The 19,505-nt window shown below is 32.5% G+C and overlaps 1 protein-coding gene across 1 annotated transcript in view; it reads left to right on the forward strand.

Moving 5' to 3' along the window:
* LOC133182914 (xanthine dehydrogenase/oxidase-like) overlaps positions 1-10,574 on the forward strand; it is a 32,690-nt gene extending 22,116 nt beyond the window's left edge. The window contains exons 18-35 of the mRNA XM_061317767.1: positions 113-232; positions 523-744; positions 2,122-2,185; positions 3,240-3,309; positions 3,445-3,532; positions 4,177-4,263; positions 4,404-4,595; positions 6,419-6,564; positions 6,955-7,036; positions 7,237-7,332; positions 7,551-7,679; positions 7,925-7,999; positions 8,100-8,152; positions 8,362-8,476; positions 8,843-8,929; positions 9,055-9,222; positions 9,649-9,816; positions 10,187-10,574. Coding sequence (XP_061173751.1) covers positions 113-232; positions 523-744; positions 2,122-2,185; positions 3,240-3,309; positions 3,445-3,532; positions 4,177-4,263; positions 4,404-4,595; positions 6,419-6,564; positions 6,955-7,036; positions 7,237-7,332; positions 7,551-7,679; positions 7,925-7,999; positions 8,100-8,152; positions 8,362-8,476; positions 8,843-8,929; positions 9,055-9,222; positions 9,649-9,816; positions 10,187-10,237 — 2,013 coding nt within the window. The 3' untranslated portion in view covers positions 10,238-10,574. The remainder of the gene's footprint in view (positions 1-112; positions 233-522; positions 745-2,121; positions 2,186-3,239; positions 3,310-3,444; positions 3,533-4,176; positions 4,264-4,403; positions 4,596-6,418; positions 6,565-6,954; positions 7,037-7,236; positions 7,333-7,550; positions 7,680-7,924; positions 8,000-8,099; positions 8,153-8,361; positions 8,477-8,842; positions 8,930-9,054; positions 9,223-9,648; positions 9,817-10,186) is intronic.
* The last annotated feature ends 8,931 nt before the right edge of the window (positions 10,575-19,505 follow it).

The raw sequence follows: 19,505 nt of genomic DNA on the forward strand, positions 1-19,505 counted from the left end.
TGCTTGAGACTCACTTTAAATTCAATGGGTTTCTTTCGGTAAAATAAGTTAAGCTGTATTTAATGACTTTATTTTGTGATTTACTACATGTATACGTACCTATTCTATATAGGTGTTATGCATGGGACAAGTGATAGGAGTTGTTGTAGCAGACACACAGGTCCATGCACAGAGAGCAGCTAAAGTTGTCAAAGTGGAGTATGAAGAGATGGAGCCCATTATAACCATAAAGGTACCCATTTGTTGATTTTTCCACAATAATCCTTCCAAGTAAATTAATTTGAAGGTATTGATATTTGGCCTTCATTCTGAATTTTTCCGAATTAAGACTGAAAAAATGGATATAAATAAACATATTACATTACATTGCACTACCTTACATTACATTGCACTGCATTACATTACATTGCACTACATTACATTAGTAATATAAGGAATATTATTGTTGTGTTTTGCATTAAAAGTTGCTTGTGTATTTTTAAAGTTCATTGTAATGCATTTATACTAACATGGATTTTACAGGAAGCCATAGAGAAAGGATCCTTTTATGAACACAAAAGTAGCATAAGTAATGGAGACCTTGTGAAAGGTTTTGAGATGGCAGACCATGTTGTGGAGGGGGAGGTCAATATGGGGGGACAGGAACACTTCTACCTGGAGACCCATGCAGCACTGGCCGTGCCTAAGGGAGAGGATGGGGAAATGGAGCTTTTTGTGTCCACTCAGAACCCAACAGAAACCCAGGTATTCATTTTGCAGTGGGGGGAAGGAATTTTTTGTGTTCAAGGCATTCATTAAAGCGTGTCAGGTGCAATACATACTTGTAAAAAGGACAATTTACACTTGATATATTTAAGGCTTTGGCAAGGTTCCTGGTTTTGTTCAACATTTCTTTTAAAACTTAATGGGGGAATGAGTACCAGGTATATCCAATATTAAATATTCCAGCCTAGTCATCCCATGAAGCCACCCTTTGTTATTATTATTATTATTATTATTAGAATTATGGGGGTGTTGTTTTGTGTGGAAAAATATTTTCATAGTTTCTAAAGATTTGCTAGGTATAAAGTTGTGTAAATGAAACATGAATGTAATATAGTTGGTGTTTTTTATGTTTTGTTTTGTTTTTTTTTTTAATAAAATCTATATATTCCATATATTCTCCATATTATCAGTATTGCATGTTTTATTTTTTAATGGTTCCCTGTCTATTTTGTGAAAATTACTAACCTACACAGAGTTAACATGCATGCTACACTGATTTTTCTTCATTTTAGAATTGCTCACCTTCGAACTTAATATTTAGGGGACTTTAGGGTTTGATGAGTCGACATGTTCCTTGTTTATCTGTTTTTTGTATCTATATAATTATTATTATCTTCTGATTTCTAAACTGTTTTCAATGTGTCCAAAAAAAAACTGTGAACTAAAATTCATGATATCAGCAATTCAGGTTATATCCAATAGGATTTTATTAAAAATACCATCCTCTATAATCTTGCACAAATGCCTGGTAATTTAACCTCAATTTTTTTGTGAGGAACTTGTTAAAGTAGCTATACTTCAATCACAAATTCTTGGGAAAAATTTTGTTAAGTCAGCTGTTATTGAGGAATATGTGTTGTCTAACCTAATTTTTTTTTAACATCTTGCCATTAATTTACTTTTAACATTAAAAATTGAGTTGTTCATCACAAATTGCTATAATTAGTGAGTTAGGAGTCAGGTGTATACAGTTGTACATGTATCATATTGTATATATGAATTATACTGAAACAACAGTGAACAATACAGTTACATGTTTGTCATCATTATTGATTTGTAATTGTCATAGATCAGTTTAATATCCTACATGTTATTCACTATTAAGAGAAAAATATTACAAACTTTACAGGCCAAAATAATAGGCTTCCATTGAACCTTATTTGTTTTATCTGTAAATGTGACTCAGAAATTTCAAATCTAACATTGTATTGCATTGTACAACTTTCTACATGTATGTCATCTTTTACACTGAGATTTAACTGCTAGAGTTCTTTTTAAAATTATGAACAATCTCTAACTCTACCTTCAATTTAAAGAACTAATAATTTTCTAGAGTCAGAATTCTTTGATTTGTAGCATGTGGTAGCAGAATGTCTTGGAGTACCAGCAAACAAAATTGTATGCCGAGTCAAAAGAATGGGTATGTAATGTCAAGCTTGATTTTGGTAGTTAACTGTATTGCTATGAACCTGTTGTTGTATGACTTGAACTCTATCAGCTAATATCTATGATTTTCAGGCTTGCCTTGTCTTGTGAACATTTGTCACTGCTTATAAAATGTACATTTCCAGAATGAATTGTTTAAGATAAATATACATAATGATTTGTGTATCAGTGCTGCATTTGTGTAACCTGGTTTTATGTAGAAGATTTGTTTACAAAATATTTCAAATATGGTCATGTGAAATTAATTTTCAGACTGTCATATCCACCTGGCCCTCTCGTGGTGTGAAGTATTAAGTTTCAATGATTCTCAATTAACAGTCAACAAAATAATTCTGCTGATATTCATGATAAATAATATTGGCAAGCTATTTCATAATGAAAAATGCTCCTTATTTAAAAATATGAGGCCCGTCTAGGTATATTTTCACAATCTTTTTAAATTAAGTCTGCAAATAAAGTAACTTTTTTGTGCAATACTTTCTTTCCCTGTGGATTGTAAAAAATAATCAGGAGTGCATTCAGATATGGACTGGCACTGTAATTATGCTTATTTTAGTGAAAATCATATTTTAGCGGGCTGCTTCTTGTTCCCTAATTTATGTACACTCCAAAATATGATTAAAGCTTATACATGCCATTATTCAAATTCTAGTATGCTAGTTCATGATTGCACTAATCAGTTGAAGAGGACAATGGCACTAAATTTTTAGTGCACTTATTCATGAACATTTGCACTATATGATCAAATCTATACCATAGGGACTTCATGAGAGAAAATCATGTGACGATGCAACCTGTATCTATATCTGAATAGTTGTTTAGAAATTAAACCTTATTTCTTAAATTTCTATTCAAATACTGATTTTTGATAAATACTGATAATTCAGAAAATAAAATTAAAAGTTGATCTGAAAAATTAACAGAGTAAACCATGATGATAAGGAAGTACAATACATTAAGCTAGGAAAATGAAAGATATACTTTAATTTTTAGTTGTTTTGTTGACTTATTATTTTTTTTAATGACAGGAGGTGGCTTTGGAGGAAAGGAAACACGTAACATTGCTTTCACTACACCTGTTGCCATAGCAGCAAATAAGTATGTTACTTACTCTAACTTATCAATCTACTCTTATATATATTGTTTATAATTTTCCAGCATGCTATTTGAATCTGAGCATATTAACATGATAGTAAAAGGAAAATGAGAATAAATTATTTTTCAATGTATCAGACTAGGTTGTCCAGTACGATGCATGCTAGACAGGGATGAAGACATGCTCTCTAGTGGAACTCGACATCCATTCTACGGAAAGTACAAAGTATTTCCAGTTTATTTTTATCAGTATCTAAAATCTTTAGTTACCTGGTATAAATCTTATGTTAATGATCAAGTGAGGTTTTCTGATTGAAGAGTGCCTGTCATTCATCTGTATGTTGTTGGTAGTCATAACATCCTAGCATAAAGAGGATTCAAATACAATGTATGTTCAAATGAAAGGTCATGCACCCTGTTAAAGGAAAGTGTATAACCAAGAGTTAAAGATTATATATATGAAAGGATTGTATGATGTAATTTCAATTTGCTCAATCATAAACCTTTGGATTTTAGCTAGGACACAAGTTTTATGTAGCAGTGCGTAATTAACTTTCTTTATAAAAAATACTAGGAATTATAGCACTTTAATTTATCTTATCATCTGCATGTAGTGCTGGTGCAAGTTTGTGCAAGTAATAGTCTTTGGACAAAGGTCAATAGGGAGTGGTTTTAATATATCTACAGTATGTAATTATGTTTTAGGAAGAGAAAAGTCGCTAAGGTGAGCATTATTGCCTATGGGGCTCTTGTACATTTATGTAGAAAATCCATTATACTTGCAAAATTTGCAACAGCCAAAAGTTTAATGAGAGAAAACCAGAAATATCTGTGTATAAATAGTTTCACATGTTTCTCTGTGAACTGCAGGTTGGCTTTACTAAGGATGGTAAAATTACAGCTCTTGAATGTGACATTTACAACAATGCTGGACATAGCTTGGACCTCTCTGGTGCTGTAAGTACATGTATATGTCTCTATGAATGCTTTTTCATACAGTTTCATCTGATGAAATCAAAGTTGTTCAAAACCATGAGGCATAATTCTGATGAGCTTAACAGAAATATTTTAACATGTAAGCAAAAATAATTTTGCAGGTAATGGATAGAGCATTATTCCATAGTGATGCCAGCTATAAGATTCCTAACATTAGGGTATCTGGACACCTTTGTAAAACTAACATTCCTTCAAATACAGCATTCCGGGGTTTTGGTGGACCACAAGGCATGTTTATAGCAGAAACCTGGATAGAGCAAATTGCTTCAACTCTAGACATTTCAGCAAGACAGGTACCTCATTTAAACCTGTATTTTATATTTTTTGTATCAATAATATCTCTGAGGCAACATACTGTTTTTAGCTCACCTGAGCCAAAGGCTCAAGTGAGCTTTTCTGATCAAAATTTGTCCGTTGTCTGTCGTCGTCGTCGTCGTTGGCGTTGGCGTTGGTGTCGTTGTTGTTGTAAACTTTTCACATTTTCATCTTCTTCTCCAGAACTACTGGGCCAATTTCAACCAAACTTGCCACAAAGTATCCTTGGGTAAAGGGGATTCAAGTTTGTTCAAATGAAGGGCCACACCTTCTTCCAAGGGGAGATAATTAAGAATTCGTGAAAAATTAATGGCATCATTAAAAAATCTTCTTCTCAAGAACCACTGTGCTTGAAAATATGAAACTTATGTGGAAGCATCCTCAGGTAGTGTAGATTCAAGTTTGTTCAAATCATGACCCCTGGGGGTCGGGTGGGGCCACAATGGGCGATCAAAGTTTTACATAGGAATATATAGGAAAAATCTTTAAAAATCTTCTTCTCAAGAACAGCAAAGCCATGATTGGTCATATTTATATGGAAGCATCCTCAGGTAGTATAGATTCAAGTTTGTTCAAATCATGACCCCCGGGGGTCGGGTGGGGCCACAATGGGCGATCAAAGTTTTACATAGGAATATATAGGAAAAATCTTTAAAAATCTTCTTCTCAAGAACAGCAAGGCCATGATTGGTCATATTTACATGGAAGCATCCTCAGGTAGTATAGATTCAAGTTTGTTCAAATCATGACCCCCGGGGGTCGGGTGGGGCCACAATGGGCGATCAAAGTTTTACATAGGAATATATAGGAAAAATCTTTAAAAATCTTCTTCTCAAGAACAGCAAAGCCATGATTGGTCATATTTATATGGTAGCATCCTCAGATAGTGTAGATTCAAGTTTGTTCAAATCATGACCCCCGGGGGTCGGGTGGGGCCACAATGGGCGATCAAAGTTTTACATAGGAATATATAGGAAAAATCTTTAAAAATCTTCTTCTCAAGAACAGCAAGGCCATGATTGGTCATATTTACATGGAAGCATCCTCAGGTAGTGTAGATTCAAGTTTTTCAAATCATGACCCCCGGGGGTCGGGTGGGGCCACAATGGGCGATCAAAGTTTTACATAGGAATATATAGGAAAAATCTTTAAAAATCTTCTTCTCAAGAACAGCAAAGCCATGATTGGTCATATTTATATGGTAGCATCCTCAGATAGTATAGATTCAAGTTTGTTCAAATCATGACCCCCGGGGGTCGGGTGGGGCCACAATGGGCGATCAAAGTTTTACATAGGAATATATAGGAAAATCTTAAAAAAATCTTCTTCTCAAGAACAGCAAAGTCATGATTGGTCATATTCAAATGGAAGCATCCTCAGATATTGTAGATTCAAATTTGTTCAATTTATGACACCCCCCCTCCCCCCGAACCACTTTTTTATTCAAACTTTTCAACCTTTCAAGACTGAACTGATTTCTGCTTTTTCCTAGCCATAGTGCTCAGGTGAGCGATGTGGCCCCTGGGCCTCTTGTTAAAAAGAGTTGTCTGTTGTCTCTATGCCACAAAATTACAGTATATGCAGACTTTAACCCTGGAACACTTGATTTTAATCAGACTAGCATCTCTTAAACCATGAACTAAAAGTATACTTGTATTGTCTGTTTGTTTGTATGTCCATGAAATTATATATGTGGACTTTAACCTTGGAACACTTCAAATAAATCAAGACTCTAGCACCCCCCCTCCCCTTCCCAGAATCAATGTTTCATGAAGATAGTTTTTGTTTCATGTATATTTAGGTCAGGGAAATCAACATGTACAATGAAGGGGAAACAACCCACTTCAACCAGCCTCTCCTTCAGTGTAACATCAAACGCTGCTGGAACGAGTGTTTGGAGAGAAGTGACTTCTGCAACAGGAGGAAGGACATTGATATATTTAACAGGTAACTAGTTTATTATTGAAGTTGTTTTTTATAGCAAGTGAAAGACATGCTACTAAAAGTAAAAAAAGAAAATCGTTTTATGATAGTATAGTCAATAGGAGGTTAAAAAAAATATTCTTATAATTTTTTTTTTGCATTTCAATGTCTGAAAAAAACTTAATAAGGCAAAATACAATACATGTACCACATACCAATAATGACTATCTTTAACCTCACTAGCTAGCTACATGTATATGATTGTTTTAACTTTCTAGATTTTCAGAATTAAAGGATAATGTGAATGTATCAGTTAATTGATAAAAATGTGTGGAAATCCTTACCAAAGTTCAGGTTTATATTTCTCAAATACATGTACTTGTGTTTGACAGTCATAGACTTATTTAATTTTAGTGAAAATCGATGGAAAAAGAGAGGAATATCTATTATCCCAACAAAGTTTGGTATCTCGTATACTGCACTGTTTCTAAATCAGGTGAGCTTTTTGATTCATACAAGTATTTTAATTTTGATGTACTGAAAATTTCAAATGTTATTTGAAGATTATCATGTATGTGCATGGGCAGATAATCTATAATTATTTTTTGTGTGCATATTCTGTAAAAATTCACACAGAGTTGTCTTCCCTTTGTTACTAGGTATTGTTTTTTAATAAGGTTGCTATTTCATTATCAGGCTGGTGCTTTGGTCATTATATACAAGGATGGGTCAGTTCTGATTACACATGGAGGCACAGAAATGGGACAAGGACTTCACACCAAAATGATCCAGGTATATCATGCATTAAACAAATCTTGCATTTAGTGTGTGTTTGTTAACCCTTCCCCCCATTTCTTTGCCTTTGCTTAGGAGTGATTGTCTTCGTACAGCTATAATTCTTTGCTTGTTCCTAAATATAAACTTGATTGGATCTCCTCAATTCTTTCATAAAGAGTACATTTAGATTCCCTTGGTTGTTAATTGTTATCTTCTTGATAAAATTTCTTTAGGTTGCAGCCAGGACATTAAAGATTCCTGCCTCTAAGATACACATTAGTGAGACGAGTACTAACACAGTCCCCAATACCTCTGCTACGGCAGCCAGTGCCAGCTCGGATCTGAATGGAATGGCCATCCAGGTAAGAATTACAGGTGCAAGGAATCTGCTTAAATTGTCATCAGCTGAGTAAACCCAAGATTAATTAATACTGAGACTATGTACACAGTTCATTCTGAATTTATTGACTGATCTGTCAAATTCCATTGATTAGAAACATTAGTATACTATATTTTTAAGTACATGTATTGCATGTACACTGATATATGGAAATAGATACATGTAAACGTTGTTATAATGATAAACGAAATTCATCTTTCATTTCAGAATGCATGTCAAATTTTGCTGGAGAGACTGGAACCATATATAAATGCAAACCCCAAAGGATCATGGGAAGACTGGGTAAACATTTCCAGTACATGTAGTACTTGTTGATATTTATAATTCAATATCATTTTTCCTCCATTATGGCAATGTCTATGTAAGTTAAAATATTTTATAGGTAAATGCAGCGTATTTTGACAGAACAAGTCTATCCACAACAGGATTTTACAAGTAAGGTCAAAATGTCAGGAGATATGTTCATTTAGCATTTTTGACTGATACCTAAATTGATGCATTGAATCCATGTATATTATGTTATTCAAATATTGCAATATAATTCAAATATTATAATCATTAAATATAAACCTGTAGATCCACTTGTACTATTTATCATTCACTATCTATTAAATCAGTGATATTTTGTTTATGTCTTTTGCAAGAACTCCAAACATAGGCTACAACTTTGAAACAAACAGTGGAAATCCCTTTAATTACTTCAGTTTTGGAGTAGCTTGTTCTGAAGTGGAGATTGACTGCCTTACCGGTGACCATAAGGTAAACAAACCATTTAAAAATCTCTGTGACAGAAAACAAATTGATCAATAGTTTGTCACATTACAGCTTGTTCATGCTTTCTTTAACACAGTTAAACTTTAGTGTTCCAAGATTTTTTGGGGGGAGGAGCATTTTATTTTCATTTTTATCATGAATTGTTGAATTTAAAACTTGGTTATTCTTTAAGGAGGTAAAATGTAATAATTAATGTAAAGAGGCAAACATTCTTGTCTTGGGTGGATCCTTTGAATGCAACCTGGTTGGAAATATTGGAGAAAATGTACTAGTATGCTATATCACTTTGGATCATCTTTATACAGGTACACTTGTTTATTTTGAATTAATTGTATGATTGTTTACATGCAGGTATTGAGAACAGACATAGTAATGGATGTAGGAGTGAGTCTGAATCCTGCCATAGACATAGGACAGATTGAAGGTGGATTTACACAGGTAAAATATATATAACATCAGCTGGGGCATTTAGGATAATATGTATATAAGTCAAGATTAATGATAGAACTGTACTACAGGGCCCTGTATGATTGTCAGTTTTTTAGTGAGGATTTTTTCTGTAGGGCTATGGTTTGATGATGTTGGAGCAACAGAAGATGGCACCAAATGGCTTCCTAATTACCAGAGGTCCTGGAAACTACAAGATTCCTGGATTTGGAGATGTTCCTGGAGAATTTAATGTTTCCCTCTTAAAAGGAAGTGTAAACAGAAGAGCTGTTTACTCCTCAAAAGTGAGTCCTTAAAAATAGGCTACCTTATTCCTCAAGGATAAGCTACTTCAAACGTAGAGGTGTTTACTTGGGGGTATTTGATGTAGATTTCATGTAAGAAGGAAATCCCCCCCCCCCCCCCCCCACACACACACACACAATATAAGTTCAGAATATCAATGTGTTGTAATAAAGATAGATAGAAAAATAAGGAATGAGGTGATCAACTTGCAAACAAAAAATCCCCCCCAACCTTACTTATTGTAGATATATGTAGAAATTTGTTTTAAGCCTTTTTAAAAATTGATACTTTAAAATGAATTTTGGAAATTTATTTTGAATTTGTCATATCAAACTGATAGTGCATGTAAAGCAATTTTTTTCCTGTTTTCTGTGACAGCTTTTAAAAAAGGAAAATGTTGGACACGTGTTTTCTTTTTTATATAGGCTATAGGAGAGCCCCCTTTGTTTTTGGCTTCTTCTGTCTTCTTTGCTACAAAGGATGCCATAAACTCTGCCAGACTGGATGCTGGTCTTAATGGGTATTTCCAGTTAAATAGTCCAGCCACTCCTGAGAGGATACGAATGGCATGTCAGGACCAGTTTACAAAGATGGTGAGCTTTATTACTTAAAGATATGTAGAAATTTCTTCAACTTTAGTACTTTATTGTTTTTTCGCAAGATGAACATTGCTCTATATTAAATGTGACAAAAATCATTTAGACTTTTCTTAATCAGACTGTTAAATTTAATTCTGAAAGTATTACAATGTATTTATGAATACCTATAAGAAGAATTTTACCAACTTATACTTTTTTCGGAGAAAAAAATTTCATGATTTATAATTCTCTGTTGTCAAGATGATCAGGATTATCCTGTATTGTCTGCTTTCATAAGTTTAAAAAGATAATTTCCTTTTTGGATGTATATACAGATAACCTTGTAGATTTGTAACCTTGTTGATTTTTGTGTGACTTTTCTTAGTTTCCTGAGGCCCCTAAAGGTTCATACAAGCCGTGGTTTGTTGAGCTGTAAAGAAGAAAATCTAAAGGAAGAGTGGTCACTGGTCAGTGATGGTGCTAAGGGGAAGTTTTTCATTCATAATAAAATCTAAAAACCAGGAGCTTTAATACTTGATAATACCAGGTCTTTGTACATAAATGAACTGGGAAAGTGTTTATATTTTTTTATTCATGTTTTGGTTGTTTTGAACAATGTTTTGATACAATCTACCTTTTTGAACAATCATTTTTTTTAGAATGTAGTACATGTAATATCTCATTTGGAGTTTCTCACCATATAATTGTATTGAAAATAATTATAGTCAAGGGTGATGATGTTTATGTAATCTTTTGTTTGTGAATTATAATTAAAATTTTTGTATGTATTTGTTCTGTACCTTAATTAATGTGGAAAATTTACGAGGTTTTGGACATGAATGTAAAGAATCTTCAAGTAATTATTATTTAAATGTTAAAAGCTATTAAGTGTTAAAGCAGAATTTGACATCACAAGATTTTCAGCAAGTATGATTTACATGTATCATGGTGTAGTCTATTTGCATTTTATAGAATTTCTGTGGAAATTTATTTGATCAACGGCTGAACTCCCCATCCCCAATAAATGGTTATTTTTCCTCCCAGCCTTTAGACATTCTACAACCTTTTCCTGTGGCCTTATATACAGTGCCTCTGTACAATTATAAGTTAAAAGTTTAATATGCATCACACTATAATGCATCACTTAATTGTCATAATATCTCCTAGCTGACTTACATATAGGTCCTCACAAATGTTTCTCATTTACATAATGTGATATTGGATTTTATTTATTGATGATGTTTTATAGATGTTTTAAGGGTGAAGAAGGCATAATTTGATGTTCTGGTATGTGGGTTACTTACTTCAGTGTACTTTCATGTTTTTTTTTAATATTTTGATAGGATAGTTATATTCCAGAAAATTGTATTCCTATTATAAATAGGTATTAACAGATAGATTATCATACTTTACTAAAATTAAATATGACTGTAACTGATGCATATGTTTGAACTGTTGTATGAGAGCATATGCTGTAATATTTTAAATATTGATGATTCATTGCTCATTCCTGTTTGTGCTCATTCATGAATTACAAGTTTAATTTTTTCAAATACAAGTCTTTATTAAAAAAAAATTGTCCAGTGATATGTGTAGTGACCATTAAATAGAATACAATTATTTTACTTGAGGTTAAATGTTAACAAACATAACAAATGTATTTTATGTTTTAATGAAATATTCCTTGTGTCCAAGTTTTATTGATATGTAAACAGTATTTTATGAAGAGTGCTACAGTGAAACTCCTTATAGCAAAGTCTTGGGGACCTGTGAATTTACTTTACAATATCTGAATTCGTTATAGTCTTATAACGAATTCATTAAATTATATATAGGAAATTTGTAATATGAAATATGGGGATTACAAACAGTATTCAAGCTCAAAGTCCATTAAAACAATACAAATCGGGAGCAGAGCAAACACAGACCTCCAAAAACAGAGGTGGGATCAAGTGCCATGGAGGAGTGAGCATGTTTTTCCTTGAACTATGACCATGGAATATATTCAGGGAAGTTTTAAATGCAAAACTTACCTTGGAGAACTAAAGTTTTCTGATGAATTAAATTTTAAATATAAATATGTATGAAAAATAATTTCAGTTCTGAATCAATGTTTAAATTTCATATACTGTATAACCTAATTCATTATACATGTAAAAGATGTAAATTGCATTATTTTTTATCTCTAAAATATACAAAAAAATCAATTTGCTATAATTGTAAATTTGATGTATCAGAGTTCATTATAACTGTAAGATTTGACAAAATATTGTTTAGAATAAAAGAATTTCATTTTGTCGTAAATTCTCTATAATCATGTTTGTACTAAAGAAGTTTAAATGTAGATTACTTTTAGATTTAAGTGTTCCAGGAAAAAAAAACTTCTTAGTTTTTTGTTTTGAAATGTGATGCTAAATACCAAAGGTAGTTAAACAGTATTTCATTAGGCTTTAAAATTCACTTACCTTTTAATATTGTGCTTCATTTGATAAAAAAAATTTTGTATGTAGCATGTGATATACATGTATAATTATCTGTTAATATTAAGTTTCATTAACCATTGTTTATATAATTAGGTAATTAATTTTACTTTTAAAGTTTTTGTACCCATGTTTCTTAGGCATAGTTTTTCAGCTCATAAAGATAATACATGTATAATGTGAAAATTTTACCGAGATTTAAGGATCTATTCGAACAGGTGGGGGATAGAGCTAGAACTAGAAATAATTTTTTACATACTGCTTGTATACAGGAAAAGAAATACTTTGAAAAATTTCCTCATCCAGAACCACCTGGCCATGTAAGTCATGTAGGTATTGAAGCAACTCCATGTTGTGTGGAATCAACTTCATTTAACTCATGGCCCCTTGGGAATAGGGTGGGGTCAGAATATGGGACAACATATTACAAGGAACTAAAAAGGGAAAAAAATATAAAAATCTTAAGAACAGCAGAGCTTATGGGCCTTTTGTTTCATGTGATAATGAGAAGTACACAAAGAACAGAGAGTAAAAGTACTTTAATAATTTAATAAAGTATTTTATTAGTAGTTGATATTTGCATTCATCTATTACATGAAATTGCAAAATCCAGTAATGTGGTTTGTCTTCCTTGTTATTTGTTTTGAATTGGTTGAAATGATATTTCTGTACATTAAAAAGTTATTGATTAGCTATATTTTTGCTATAAAATGTTATATATCTTTTGAATTTTTTGTACATTTCAATTACTTATTTGTTACAGTTGAAGAGAACATCTATACATTCCAAGAAGTTTGGTTTTTTGTTAGATACATATGGAGATATAATTTTTATATTAAGGTTTCCGTATAAATCTTGTTAGATCTTCTGCTTTGGGTAGGGTACATATTCATATCTAAATGTGGTTTGGTAATTTTCTTTTAAACAAAGATTATAAATGTGACATGTGCATAATTACGATCTACAATAATGTTGAAGACATGTTTTGAATAAAAGTATCTTTTCAACTTTTGTTTTGGTAGTCAATTGTATTAGAACATTCAAAGACAAAGTTGATTTTATATCCAATAGTCATATTTTGTCCTACTTAAAGTACATATATTCGTTGAGAACAGGCTTGAGTATATGTACAGTATGAAAGATAAGGTCTTCTTGGAGTGAATGGGATCAAAGTAAAGGGTCAAGGATTTGGCCCTTAATGTAGAGTATCTGTTTTCTAAGCTAAAAATAAAGGATTCTGTTAAATATGTTTCAAGGTCAAAGCAAAGGATCATTTATTATATCCTCTTTCACAGAGTAGTTCAAGCAAAAATCAAGAATTTGGTCCTCTTACATAGAGTATCGGTATCTATGGTTCAACCAAAGGATCAAGGATTTAATTTGTCCTCTTTTTAGCTCTGCTAATGTTATGACCATTTGTGCAGTGTACATCACCTCTTTGGAATATGGGCCATATCTAAAGAGCCCCTTAGTTAATTTTTGTCAAATTTGTTGCAGAGTACCCATGACCCAAGAGCTTTCATTTTATGTACTAATAATAGGAATGTGACCCTTAAACAGATAATTATGGAAAACGGGAAATTAAAAAAGTGGTTACTAAAAAATCTTCTCAAGAGCCACTGGGCAGATCATCAACAAACTTACACAAAGGATATGTTGTAGATTAAAAAAATGTTTCAAGGCATCACCCTGGGGTAAAGGGCATGGTCCCAAGGTCACTTCAAAGTGAGCTAGAATGATGTTTTGATAAAACTTTGATATTTTGTCCACTATGAGAACTAGGATTATCAAATCTTGTCAGTTGATGCATCTCTATAGGATATGTTATACTGACTCAACTAGAGGATATGGTGGACCTACTTTTTGAATTTTGAAGGTATTCATTTTCAAATTGATTTTAATGCATCTCTTTGACATTTTGAATCCTATCATCATCAAAATTTGTCAGTTGATCCATCAGTGGGTCATAAAGTGTGTCACCTAAAATGTAGGTTAATGTGACCTACACATGTACTTTCTTAAATTTGTGCTAATATTTTCAAAATACTTTAGTTCAGTTGGAAAATCAAACCTTGGAAGTTGATGCATTTTGGAGCCTTTGAACATATTTATGAAAAAGTAGGTCACAATGACATACCTTTTGAATTTTGCAAGTATTCATTTTCAGATTGTTTTAATTTCATATTTATGACACTTTGATGCTTAGGATCATCAAACCTTGTCAGTTAATGCATCCTAAAGCCTCGAAGTTTAGCAACAAAACAAGAAGGTTACTGTTACCTACCTCTGGAATATCATGACTATATTTAAATATTTCAGATACTACATGTAACTGGCTCAGGATCATCAAACTTTGTCAGTTGATACATCTTGGGTCCTCAAACTGTGCTAACTAAAAAGAAGGTCAAGATGAACTACTTTTGGAATTTTATAGCTGTATCTAAATATTTTGGATAATAAGAGGCTTAGAATCATCAAATTTCGTCAGTTGATGAATACATTTTGGGTCTTTGTGGTTAATTAAAAAAGTAGGTCACTGTAACATATTTTTTGCCCAATTTTTTTTCAATAAGGAATTTTATTCTTTTGTTTTCTTAGTTGACTCACTTTGGTCCTGGGATTGTGTCAACCAAAAATTAGGTCATCTTGACATACTTTCGGAATTTCACAGCAATATCCAGATATTTCAGATAATAAGAGGTTTCAAATCATCAAACTTTGGAAGTTGATGCATCTTTGGTTCTCAGACTGTGTTAACCAACAATTAAGTCAAGGTGACCTACTTTTGGAATTTTAGGGTTTTATCTAAATATTTAGGATACTAAGAGGCTTAGAATAGAAGTGGCAGGGTTGTGTGCAATTTATCAGAAGAGTGATTCTAGGCCTCTGGGCCTCTTGTTTAAAAATGTATCTGTGGTTCAAGCAAAGAATCAAGTATTTGTTTCTCTCACAAAAAGTATCTATGGTTCAAGATAAGGAATAAGGATTTGGTCCTATTTTAAAAATATCTATTGTCTAATAGTGCAAAGAAACAAGTATTTGGTTCTTTACAAAGAGTATCTGTGGTCCAACCAAAGAAGCAAGTATTTGGTCCTCTCCTATAGAATATGTGTGGTTCTAGAGAAGAATCATGGATTTGATCATAGTTTGCTATGCTTGTAGATAATGAACTGTTTTTGGTATGTATTTTGATATTGATGACTTGATGACTTACAGATTAAGTTTCGTGTTAATTGACCCATTTTTACGAAAGTTATTGCTCATAGACTTTGAAATTATTTTAATAATTCACCATTTTCCTGACTGTTTTTGCTATACTTGTATAATAATATGTTTATAGTTTATAATGAGTTAATTTTTGGTGTGGTCTTCTATACTAATGGTATAGGATCAAGTTCGAGTTCATAACAATCAGCATACTGGCCCATTTTTACGAAAGTAATGGCCCTTCGTCTTTATAATTTTTTTTAATTCAGTTTTCCGGATTTTTTTTTTGGGGGGGGGGGGGGGGGAGGGGGGTTGTAGATAATGAGTAGATTTTTTGGTATGTCCTTATATACTAACGATTTTATAGAATCCGGATAGGGCCATGTAGTCCACTATATATCGCACCATCGAGCATCGACTAAAGGATCGATGGTGCGATAATGCGAATGCACGATGAAGCGATAGCGCGATGACGATGATACAATGGCGCGACAATGCGATGACGATGGTGCGATAGCAGGATGAAGCAATAGTAAACATTTCTTTTTCATCGTCATCACATCACCGTGTCATCACCTATCGCACCATCAAGTCATCGCGCTAAATATCGCTATATCGTGCCATGGCATCATTATCATCGCATTGTCGGGTCATCGTGGTCGCGCTTTCGCACCATCGCTTCATCGTCATCGCACCTTCACTTCATCGTCATCACGTCATCTCACTATCGACCCAAACCTCGATGGTGCAATGATGCGATTGTGAACTACTTGGTCCTATCCGGATTCCATATTTCCGGACTTTCTTTTGGGGCTATGTTTTTAGATAATGAGCTGATTTGTTGGTATGTATTTTGATATTGATGACTTACAGATCTAGTGTGAGTTTGGTATTGATCAACCCATTTTCACGAAAGTTATTGCCCTTAAACTAAAAACACTTCTAATAATTTAACGTTTCCATTTTTCTTCGTGGGTGTGCAAGTAGATATATTGTATATATTCCGTTAATTGTTGGTGTTCCTTGATATTGATGACTAAGTGTTTACAGATCAATTTAGAGTTTTATATTGATTGACCCGTTTTTACGAAAGTTATGGCTCTTAGACTTAGATTCATCAAACTTTGTCAGTTGATGCATCTTGGGTTTTCTGAATATGTTAATCAAAAAGAAGGCCACAATGATCTACTTTTGGAATTTCAAGGCTATATTTATACATTTCAAATAATATGATGGCTTTGCATATATAGAATCATCAAACTTCGTTTGTCGATGCATCTTGGGTTCTCATAGTGTGTAAACCAATATGACCTTTTTTTTTCTTTTTTTTTTTTTTTTTTGAATTTCACACTTTTATCTCAATATTTCAGATAAAAGGAGGCTTGGAATCATCAAACTTTAAAATGTCAATTGATGCATCTTGGGTCCTCAGACTGTGTCAACTCAAAAGTAGGTCCCAATGACATACTTTTGAAATTTCCTAGTTGGTTCTAAATATTTTAAATACCGGTACTAAGAACCATCAAACTTTGCTATTTGACTCATCTGGGTTCTCGGATTTTGTTAACCAAAAAGGGGGTCACCGTGGCCTTCTTTGAAATTTCATGACTATATTTAAACATTTGAGATAATATAAGGCATAGAATAGAAGTTACAGATGTACAATTTATCATAAGAGCAAATCTAAACCTTGGGCCTCTTGTTTCTTGGGTATACATGTATTTTATGTATAAATATCAGAATAGTATATGTGAAAATCGAATAATCCTCGCTTGCATTTTGTGTTGTATGAAAATTCGCGCACCAAAATTGAGGAAATTCAGAAAATCACTTCTTTGAAGCAACAGAATATTTTTTGGCATGTTACGAAGTTTGAATTTACCAGAAGGCAGTAAATAAAAAATTAACAGCATGCCGAGTTGTAAATTTTGTATAAAATTTACTGTCACCTGGTAATTTCATAATTTACAGCATGTCAATTTTATAAACCAAAATATGTACCGATTGATTCAGGTGTTGTTTTGGATCCTTAATTACAAATTTATCTTATTTAATATATCTATTTATGGCCTTATATTTAGCTTTTGACATATCTTACTTTGGATTTTCTGTGAAGTGCTGCTAAGAAAGGAATAATCCAATGAAATATTGTATAATTAGTAATTCAGTAGGTAGGGATAAACTGCTGATGTAGTGATGAAAGTGCTTAATTTAGATGTGTCAAATGTTTTCAGGAGAAGTTGAGAAGCTAATGTTGTAATTTTTTGGGGGATTATGCACAGACATGCATACATGATTGAAGAGTGTTAAATTAAGAATTGAAGTAAAAAGTAACAAGGTCTCTGCGTGTACATATACAAATTAGATTTTTAAAAATCCTAAGATTTTAATATGAGATTAACTATAGTTCTCTATTTTGCTAAGGTATTTCATATCAAACATCACAGCTTACTATGATTGAGAGGGCATTGAAGAGGGAAATGGGAATCGTATTTCGTAAAAAAAACAAGCAAAACAATGCAAAGAAATAGAAAAAAAAACTGAGGTCTCGCACCTGACATTCAGCTTCTATATGGATGTACTGAAAGTTGATAAAGGCAATATTAAAAGTGAAAATTGGCTACATTTTCCATGCCTGTACACGTACAAATAAGATTTTAATGAAATTGCTATCTCCTTAAAAATATGATTTTTGGCGCTTAGTATCATGCAAAATTAAATGTTTTTAGGCTTACCGTCTATACTTTTATTTATTTATCTATTAGTATTTACTCACTTATTTTTATTTCTTATGCAGAAATAGCTAGTTTTATTAATGTTTGATTTATTCTACGGTCGCTCCTCTATGAACAGTGAGGTTTAAGCGTACCAACTCGTTGTCTATCTTGGGTTTTAGATGGATACATAGATCATTTTTTCCCTCCTTTTTCACCAGGCTGGGACTCGAACGGGCAGAAGGCCTCCCAACCTTTCATGCAAATAAGATAATTTGTTCCCAAAATTTATGAGTATTTTTTAAACAAACACTGATATGTTGACATATATTCATGACATAATGTGCACAATCCCTTAAAATTCTGTGCGTGTATATGTCATTTACTCAACATATATCACTTTTTAAATTACTTATCATTATTCTCTATCTTAACGTTAATTGAAGGTTTAGAAATGATAAAATCTGATAAACAGGTGACAAAAACAGATTAGAAAAAGAAGGAAACTAAAAAAAAAAAAAATAAAGGGCAAGCAAACATACAAGCAAGAAAGAGAGATGGATGTAATTTTTTTTATTTTAATTACAGAATTTCAAGTACAAGATGTTTTATAATGACAGCGTGCATTAAAGAGGAATTCTTTTGCAAATGAAAGAAAAAATATTAAAAATAAAAATCATAATAACATATCGTGTTTATATCCATTTCTAAATCTGTAGAAACTGTCATGTTTGATGTGTCATACCTTTACACACACACAGACACGTTTACTTTTCGTTTACTTTTCAAATTCTAAAAATGGTAATATTTTAATCTTATTCGAACATGTACACGCAAAGAACACGTGAATTGTTACTTACTGGGTTACGATTATCACTTCTATTATTGACTTATTCATTTTCTGTACATCTATACAAAATTGACATGTCAGCTGGGGCCATTCTATTTCTTTGCTTTGTTCCATTTCTATTCCCATTTCCTTCAGTGTCCGCCTGCAATCACTGAACTCTTCTACTCATGCCTTTCTATCTGATTGAAATTATAATTAAAATCAATTATTAAACCTAATAGTTTTGAACATTCGACTGCCATTGCAGTAAACTTAGTTTGTTCATCGGTACAGGATTTGTTAACATATAAAACTGTTGGGTGTTATACTTGCTTTGCCTTTTATAAGTAGGGCCAACCTCTGAATTCATATTAAAATTTTACATTATCGAAATTAATTTAGATTATAAGGAGTCACACACTCATGAAAACCTATGGAGATTTTCTTTTACTCCAATACAAACCTTGCCCTGTC

Source organism: Saccostrea echinata, unplaced genomic scaffold (genome assembly GCF_033153115.1).
Source record: "Saccostrea echinata isolate AGI-Se365-2 ecotype Australia unplaced genomic scaffold, CSIRO_AGI_Sech_v1 ptg000009l, whole genome shotgun sequence".
Lineage (NCBI taxonomy): Eukaryota > Metazoa > Mollusca > Bivalvia > Ostreida > Ostreidae > Saccostrea > Saccostrea echinata.